Here is a 9,032-nt window from a genome sequence, read left to right on the forward strand (position 1 = left end):
GCTGCGTTCGATCTCTCCCCACGCCAGGCCGTAAATTGAATATAGGCGATGAAACGGGGCCAGCACAAAGGAAGATTGTCTGATTCATATCCGCCCCTACCACATGCAACATGGTCGCATCTCTGCTTTGGGATGGATGCATCGAACGGATGGATGGCGATGACGGGGGTGGAACCGGAGCCCACGCAGTCCGCGCCCCCGGAAAGACTGCCCCAAGAAAGAAGCTGGGGCGTGGGAGTTCATGTCCATCTCCCGCACCCCCGAGGTCCCAGCTTTCCGCATGGGATGGGACATGGGGTGCAGAGCGAACTGCAGCCATCCCCGAGTCTTTTTTTTCACTCATCCCTGCTGCCGCATTGTTCCCCGACGCCGCTCACGGTACCGTGTACGTACCGCCGACATCAGACAATGTCGCGGCTCCCCACTCCATCGGGAGCGATAGGGACATTCATTGACAGGGTTCTATCTGTGTGAGAAACTTGGGACGCAGACACCATCGCGGCTGCCCCGTAGACAAGTCAATCTTATAATACCTCCCGCTGTCCCACTCTCGCTCCCGTTGCTGTCATCACCTCTTCTTCACACCAGTCTCCAAACAACACTCCTGCTGTCTGGGGTTTGTTTGTGCCGCCCTTGGATCTCACCAACCCGGCACCTGAGTTTCCTGCCTCATCCCAATTGATACCGCGTGGTATTTTGGGATAACTGCGTGCCTTGTCGCCTCCGTCGCCGTCGACTCTGCTTTCCCTCCGATCGAATCCCGAATCATCATCACCTTGGCCGAAAGGCACCCTATAGCCCATCATGTCGACGACCGAAGATAGCGGCGCCCCAGCCGATGGCGGGCGTGGTAAGACTCCCTCCACCCAGCACAACCGCCGAGATCCTAATCTCCGGCCCGATGATGGAACCGCGATTATTAACACATGATGTCAAATCCAGTCGATCTCAACAAGCAATTCATTCCGGGCGACCAGTCTTACATTCTGGTCTCGGCTGCCATGGTCATGCTCATGGTGCCCGGTATCGCCTTCCTCTACTCGGGTCTCGCCCGCCGGAAATCTGCCCTGTCGCTCATCTGGGTCGTCATGATGTCTTACAGCGTCGTCGTCTTCCAATGGTACTTCTGGGGTTACTCGCTCGCTCTCAGCCCTACCGCCACCAACGGTTTCATCGGCAACCTCGACAAGTTCGGCCTTCGCACCACCCTCGGAGATCCCAGCCCTGCTCCCCTCATCCCGGAGCTGCTGTACTCCTTCTATCAGGTACGATAGTGCCTACTGAGGAGCGAAGGAGGAGAATCGAGAACGAAGGGACTGACTATTGTTTTCCCGCGATTAGATGCAATTCTGCGGTGTCACTGCCGCCCTCGTTATTGGTGCCACGGCCGAGCGCGGTCGTGTCATTCCCGCCATGGTTTTCGTTTTCCTCTGGGCAACTCTCGTCTACTGCCCGATCACCTACTGGGTCTGGGGTGCCGAAGGCTGGGCTTTCAAGTACGGCGTTCTCGACTACGCTGGCGGCGGCCCGGTCGAGATCGGCTCGGGTATGTCGGCGCTGGCTTACTCGTGGGTCCTCGGCCGCCGCAACGAGAAGATGATGCTCAACTTCCGTCCGCACAACATCTCGCTCATCACCCTCGGCACCATTCTGCTCATGTTCGGCTGGCTCGGCTTCAACGGTGGCTCTGCTTTCGGTGCCAACATCCGTGCTGCCATGGCTTGCTGGAACACTCTCCTTACCGCCATGTTCGCCGCCATGACTTGGTGCCTGCTCGACTTCCGTCTCGCCAAGAAGTGGTCGCTCGTCGGCTGGTGCTCGGGCACCATCTCGGGTCTCGTCGCTGCTACTCCGGCTTCTGGTCTCATCACCCCCTGGGCCAGCATTGCTCTTGGCGTTGCTGCCGGCGTCGCTTGCAACTTCGGCACCAAGGTCAAGTTCATGATCGGCATCGACGACTCTCTCGATGTGTTCGCTGAGCACGCTATCGGCGGCATTGTCGGTCTCATCTTCAACGGTTTCTTCGCCACGGAGGATGTCATCAGCCTTGATGGTGTCAACATGGAGCTGCCTGGCGGTTTCCTTGATCACAACTACAAGCAGATGTACATCCAGATTGCCTTCATCGTTGCCTCTACTGCCTACACTTTCGTCGTCTCGGCCATCATCGCCAAGGCCATCGACCTCATCCCCGGTCTGCACCTCCGCGCCTCCTCTGAGGCTGAGCTCCTCGGCATGGACGACGACCAGCACGGCGAGTTCGCCTACGACTACGTCGAGGTAAGACTATTTCAACCCCCTTAACTTCGATGGTGAGGCAACACGCGCTAACAAAGAATCTCAACAGGTCCGCCGTGACTACCTCGCCTGGACTCCGGCCGAGAAGGAGCCCAAGGAGAACGGTGTCGTTATCGTCCCGCAGCACGGCATCGAGGGTCACCAGCAGCTGCTTGAGAATGCTCGCCGTGGCACAGGCAGCAGCCACTCTGGCAAGGGCAGCGGATCCAACACACCGCCCCCGGAGCTTGAGAAGGGTGTTGCGTCTGCCCCTGGCGGGCAGTAAACAATAACCCTCACAGCGAGAGGGTGAAAGAGACGATGTGTTCTTTGGGAGGCTTCCATTTTGTTTTCGTTTCTTCTTGCCGGTATGAGCGTGGCTTTGGGTGAATCTGGGTTTGGGTTCCTGAGACTTTTGGGTATACTTTGGGAGCGTGGGAGTTTTGGGAAAGAGTTGTTGGTCCTCTCGTTGCATTTTGGTTTGAGGGAGTAATGCGGGTTTTGCGCTCGGATGGAGAAGATGTCTTAGAGGGGATGGTTGTGGTTCCGTTCCCAGGCCCTACGGGGTGGACGCGCGCGGGGTACATGCCAGCACGAGGTTTGGTTTTCTGCCTGCCTTGATTATTTCCTTAGGCTCTTTATTTTCCTGTTTTTTTTGGTTATCTCTGCGGCAAAGTATACTTGTATAATACCCATGGAAGAGATGAAAATACACTTCTACCATTGCCGTCTGGCTCAAAAGAGAGGCTTCAGAGTTTCAAGATGCACGGTGTTTGGTTCATGAGGCTCGGCAAACCGAAAACCGCGAGGAGTGATGATGCACAAGAGACAGGAGGTACTGGGTAGCGGCAACTGGGATCATCGCAGCAACTCAACACCAGGGCAAGATCTCCGACGGTTCCGCATCGAGTCAGGGCCGAACTTCATTCCGATATCGTCTCGGGGGTGACTCGGGCATTCTCTGGGCCGCATGGAGACCAGAGCCTCGAGGCAAAGGGTATTGCGCCAATGCTTGGTCCATTTCATTCCGAGGCTGTCCTCCCGAGCATCCAGGCGATGTCTTTGTGATACGATACCCGAATGCTCAGCCCCGTAGAGTCTGTGTGATTGATGATGTTGGAGTCCATCCGGCCAGCCGGACCTGGCCAGGTGGGGCCGCAATGTCCCGGCATCCGCTGAACCAACCCGACCAGACCCCACAGCTGCGGCCCTGTCGATCGGCCTGCCAAGACGGTGTCTGCCCCACAACCGTGCGGGCCGAGTGACCAGGGGTTTGAAGATTCCATTTGTGGGCTGCCGATGAGAATACATGGACGAGTTGCTTGAAGTGAAAAGCCATTCAAATACCCCGTATGGCGGGTTGTTGTTTTGGATGGTGGTTCCCTCTCTGAGCTCACCGGGTTAAACCTAATTGTTTTGTTCCCACTGTACGACTACCGTGTCCTGAATAGGTAAGGTCTTCTGCCCCAGTCTTCCAGGTCCGTATTGCTGACGATGCTGACGGCCTGTAAGACCCCCAACGTAGGTGCACAAGCAACTTGCGTTGCTGTTACCAACATCGCTGTGACAGTTTCCGGAAGGAGTAGGAGACACACAGGTATCAAGGGCCCTACACCTTATGTGAACAAGAAAGAGGTGTCCGGAGGTCATTTTGCCGGAGTCTGGGGACGAGGTTCCGTCGAAACGGCATTGTTACGTAACCCTAACCCCGTTAGCCGAGTTGGCAACCAACCTCGGGCTGGAAAAACCTCTTGTTTCCTCGACGCATGTCACCATTTCCGCCGTCTCGGCGAAATAGCCCTTCTTCCTCAGTTTTGCTGTTCTAGCAACTTCCACGACAAGACACTTTCTGCGCGATTGGCGGGGTACATGAAACACCCCACCTCCGTTGATGCAAAATACTCATTTTCGGGCCTGGCATTTTGTAATTATAAGTTGAACGTGAAAAGGAGGCGTTGCCCCTTGCCCACATTCAGTTGACCTCACCTCAGGATTCGTGGACGCTGCGAGGAGCTGTGTGAGAGCGGAAAGGCCTGGGGATCATCCGCACTCTTTGGACTCTAGAACCATCATCTATTGGTTCTTGACTCACTCCTGGGTCCCTTCCGCGTGCTCATAGCTCGTCTCATTTGTTGTTCTGTGAGAGAGGTCCTGTCTTGCGCCGACTACCGTCCCTCAGCGCCGCCGTCGCCCCCTGCCCGGCCAACTGCTCCTCCCGTCTGAGCTACCACTTAGACACAGAACTGGACTTCACTGACCACTTGTAGAGAAGGTTGTATCACAGCAACACACCATGGCCCACGCCCATCGTTTGGGATTCCTCATGGTTTGATTCTCCTCAGAATCCTGCTGCGGCCGGCCCGTGCCAGGATCAACAACACCCCTACAGCCAAACTCATGTTAGCATCCTCACTTACATCTAACATTTTTCACCCTATATCTAGTCCCTGAGACAGCATGAGCGTCCTCACCAGCTTTGGTCTGGCCCCACTGACCGAGACCAGCAGCTTCTACCTCACCGTCGCCGGCTCAGCCCTGGTCACAGCCGCCGGCCTCGTCGTTCTTCGCGCCGCCTTATGGCCGAGGCCCCCGAAGCTCGTCCGCTCGCCCCTTCGAACCGCTTTACCTAGGCTTTCAAAGTCCGAAATCGAAAGGCTCGACTACAGGCCTGATTTCTTTCCTGGCGCCCGGGATGTCGAGACTCCGGTGAGTGTTAGTCGTGTCTTGTGTCTGGGAGGGAAGATGCTGACGGAAGGCGCAAGTATGGATCAATTCGTGTCTACGAATGGGGCCCCTTAACAGGGGAGAAGGTCGTCTTCATTCATGGCATCAGCACACCGTGCATGACCCTCTCGCGTCTAGCCCATGCGCTCGTCGAGGAGAAGGGCTGTCGCGTCCTCATCTTCGACCTCTTCGGTCGCGGCTTTTCGGATAATCCGTCCGACCTGCCGCACGACGCCCGTCTCTACACGACGCAGATCCTCCTGGCGCTGGCCTCGTCTCCTCATCTCTCGTGGATCGGGCCTCATGCCTTCAAACTGGTCGGCTACTCCCTGGGAGGCGGCATCGCCGTCCATTTCGCAGCTGCGTTCTCGCATCTTATTTCCTCGCTCATCCTGCTCGCGCCCGCGGGTCTGATCCGCCCGGAATCCTTCGGCAAACTCACGCGTGCTCTTTTCACCTCGGGACTCGTCCCGCCCGGCCTCCTCGGCCGTCTTGCCAGCCACAAGTTGAGGAAACCCATCACGCCGGACGGCAAGAAGCGTCTCCTTCCTCCTCCCACGCCTTCTGCTGTGGCGTCTGTGACGTCTTATTCCGTCACGACAAATGGGAAGTTGAATGGCCACGCCAACGGGCATGTCAACGGTTATGCAAACGGCTATACGAACGGACATATCAACGGCTACGCCAAGGGAACCGCCAACGGACATGCCAACGGCAAACCCAAGGCTCCCTCCCCTCCCCACCATCCCAGCAACAGCATCACCGCTACATCGATCAACCCCATGGAGCAGCAAGTCTCCCGTGCCGTGCACTGGCAGCTCGACAACCACGACGGCTTTGTTCCCGCCTTCTTGTCGTGCGTCCAACACGGCCCACTGCTGAGCGAGCACGCGGCCTGGGCGCGCCTGGCGGCGGTGCGCGCTCCGGGAACGACGGCGGTGCTCCTGGGCGAGGTCGATGACCTCATCGATCTTGAGGAGTACACGGCAGACGCGCTTCCGCTGCTGGGCGGGCCCGAGCGCGTCCGCTGGCGCGTGATTCGCGGGGCTGGACATGATTTCCCCATGTCGCATGTCAGGGAGACCCTGAAGGAGATGTATGAGGCTTGGGGGTGGGAGTGAGAAGGGGGGGTTGAATTTGGGGTGAAGGTGAATGATGGGAAGGTAAGAGAAAAAGTTGATTTGGTCGAAATGTAAGGAGGAAAATGCATTGCAGGCGTTGGCGCTTGGACTTGGCGGTACTCTGATTATCATAGGAAAAATATATTCACTTTTCTAGCAGCATGCAATCTTCGCTGTGATAAATGAACAGATACAGAACAATTCTTGGGCTAGAGGGTCTGGTTAAAGTCAGGTACATAAAGTTTCCTCAGGCGAAGATCGTGTGTGGGGTAGGAGCGGAAAAGGCGCAAGAGCAACGTCCCCTTGGTCGATATCTCTCACAGGACCCCGAGACTCCATATCCTCTACCCTCACCTAACCCCCCAGCCTCGAGACGATCGCCAGGCACCATGACAAGTTCGGAGGAGGAGCCAGAGGCTTTCCTTCAAAGTGTTATCGCGGACGACCCGCGGGCAGAGAAACCCCGATACCACGTCATTACCTGGTGTGACAACTTCGACAAACAAGTCCAGGAGACAGAGGGCATTGAACTTGCCCTGATCCAAATCTCGAAATCGCAAGCTATCCGCCTCAGTAGCCCGGGTGATAGTTCCTGCTGGAGAGATTTCCTCAAGCTACTGCGAATGGTCCAGAAATAGACCAAAACCCGGCAAGGGTTGATCCCTTTCATTCCAGACGCAATAGCGATCCGGGCCATACGGTTCCTCAACCCAGAGAAACGAGAGATATCGGACGACTCCATGAAGAACTACATCGAGCCTCTCGGGCAACTCCTTAATCTCGCTGAAACCGAAGACCCGAAGGACTTCTGGAAGGGGCCAATATTCAACGATCCCAAGTGGCGCAGGAAGAACACGGAACCCGAGCCTAATCCCGCCAACGTATATCGGCTACGCCCGGGGGATGTCAACGATATTATTCGGGCTATCCGGGTCCTAATTAGATATAAAACGACAAACAGATAAGGAGACGTGGATGCCCAGGTCGCATTTCCCCACGGAGGGTAAACCGCAAACAAAGAAAAGGCGAGCTAAAAAGCAACCTACCCAGGCTGAACCGTCCGATACAAGCTCGGATTCGGAACCCGAACCAACTGGCGATATAGAGCCCGAGCCGGCAGGCGAGACTAGCAAGTATATGATCCGCTGGTTAGCCGAGCAGCGGATCATTGATCCCAACCCCGCCACAGCATTTGAATCCGTCCACGTAACCACGCATTTGCTTCGCCAACTCGACGAGGTGGGACAAGAGGGCTGGGATACATCAGCGGAGCTTGAGATGCAGTGCCTCGAAGGCCAGACAACCTCGCACGAGCTGGCAGTACGGACGCACAACGGGGACGAACGGTTCGACGAAGTCTACGAGGACTTGAAGCGAGAGGTGGGGTATATGCAACAAGTCGCAGTGGCGTCGCTCCACGAGCAAGCGAGGGCAGACGCGTTGGCCAAGGAGCGGATTCCACGCCCGACTCCCACAGAAGCAACCACTTTCCACCACCAGCGAAGGAAGAGACAAGAAAGCTGCCAAGCTGGAAAGGGAAGATGGATCTTTGGTCGAGCATACTTACTAGGTAGGCCCCGATTCTGCAACAGCCCGGAGCAGATGCGAAACGAAGCGCGGTGATCTATCATCCTAGATATACTAATTACACAATAGAGCAACGTAGCGATTCTACCCACGGAAGCCTTTAATCACAAAATTGAGCATATCGGAGTATCAAGGGGGAAACCCCCCATTGCTTTTTGAGTACCATTATTATTTCTCCTACTCCGCTATACCCTTGGTCAGGGCTCGTCGGTCCTTCTTCGGCTAGTGTACAGGAAAACCGTGCCCATAGGCCGGGTGAAAAACCTGTAACCCTCCTTTAGAGCCACAGACATAGGAATCCAAAAAGCTACAAAAGAAAAGGAAAAGAGTGGCTAGGCCAGTGCTGGCCTGGGGGCCCTCTGTGGCCCCCTGGCCAGTGCTAGCCCGGATCCTCCCCAAAGCCTAGGTCTAGCTTTACAGCTAGCCTATACTCTGGGAGCCTCCCCGACTGTAGAAGCCAGTTCACCACCCCCTTTGCAAGCCTCTGGGCTCTGGCGCCCCTGCCACGCAGATTTTGAGTACCATTGATTTCTTTCTTTCTTTCTTTCTTTCTTTCTTTCTTTCTTTCTTTCTTACTTACTTACTTACTTACTTACTTACCTCTTTCCTTCCCTCCTTTCTTCTGTTAACCGCATCGCTTCAATGTCAGCAGAGGACTAGAGCAGCGTGATAATTACTGGTTGTTCTTTAGCTCTTTAGCCAGGGATGTGGAACAAGACAGGTCCACAACCGCCACTGCTTGTCATACTCTGGAGGCAACCATCTCGGGAGGGCTTCGCCCTTCGTCTTCTTCATTACATCATGGATTTAGATACCTAATAATGGATTTCTAAGGTCCAGTTGGCCGCCCGACTTACAGAGCCGTTGTTCTTGTTTCTTTCCTTCGTTAGGTTCCAAGTCACCCAACCTGAAGGGCGAATCACAAGGGCGGGGTCTGAGCTGATATCTCTCTCCTTGTTGACTTACTCTTTGGCAAAAGCCAAGGCAGTGTCTGCTTGAACGACAACGAAACGAAAAAGGTGGCACCAAATGCTCTTCTCGCACCGGATTTCCTCATCACTCGTGACCTCAAAGACCTCGACACAATGGCATCATCTGAGCCGGTGTCTTGTAAACATGGATATCCGCGAAATGAAGGGAGTGACCTATTCAGCATCCGATTAAACAATAAAAAAGCGATAAAGAAGGAGTTAAGGACTTTCTCGTATATTCCCAGCTTCCCAGCTCAAAGGATTTTCGCTGCGTGAAGGGCGCCAACAAGGGCGCGGTTTAATCTGATATCTCCTTGTGAACATAAACTTCCACAAACCCAACTATTTTTTA

The 9,032-nt window shown here is 55.2% G+C and overlaps 3 protein-coding genes across 3 annotated transcripts; 2 read left to right on the top strand and 1 right to left on the bottom strand.

Moving 5' to 3' along the window:
- Nucleotides 1–804: 804 nt before the first annotated feature.
- Nucleotides 805–2,563, top strand: VTJ04DRAFT_1748 (uncharacterized protein; the record flags this gene model as incomplete). The annotated part of the gene is made up of 4 exons (XM_069359469.1): nucleotides 805–850; nucleotides 943–1,265; nucleotides 1,342–2,280; nucleotides 2,348–2,563. 4 exons carry the CDS (start codon nucleotides 805–807, stop codon nucleotides 2,561–2,563), a joined length of 1,524 nt encoding a protein of 507 aa, XP_069224356.1.
- Nucleotides 2,564–2,573: 10 nt separating this feature from the next.
- Nucleotides 2,574–3,001, bottom strand: VTJ04DRAFT_1749 (uncharacterized protein; the record flags this gene model as incomplete). Its single annotated transcript, XM_069359470.1, has 2 exons — nucleotides 2,574–2,893; nucleotides 2,959–3,001. 2 exons carry the CDS (start codon nucleotides 2,999–3,001, stop codon nucleotides 2,574–2,576), a joined length of 363 nt encoding a protein of 120 aa, XP_069224357.1.
- Nucleotides 3,002–4,734: 1,733 nt separating this feature from the next.
- VTJ04DRAFT_1750 (uncharacterized protein) lies at nucleotides 4,735–6,122 on the top strand (the record flags this gene model as incomplete). Its single annotated transcript, XM_069359472.1, has 2 exons — nucleotides 4,735–4,983; nucleotides 5,040–6,122. 2 exons carry the CDS (start codon nucleotides 4,735–4,737, stop codon nucleotides 6,120–6,122), a joined length of 1,332 nt encoding a protein of 443 aa, XP_069224358.1.
- Between the last annotated feature and the right edge of the window lie 2,910 nt (nucleotides 6,123–9,032).

This window comes from Mycothermus thermophilus (assembly GCF_041956435.1).
Source record: "Mycothermus thermophilus strain CBS 625.91 unplaced genomic scaffold VTJ04scaffold_1, whole genome shotgun sequence".
In the NCBI taxonomy this organism is placed as follows: Eukaryota; Fungi; Ascomycota; class Sordariomycetes; order Sordariales; family Chaetomiaceae; genus Mycothermus; species Mycothermus thermophilus.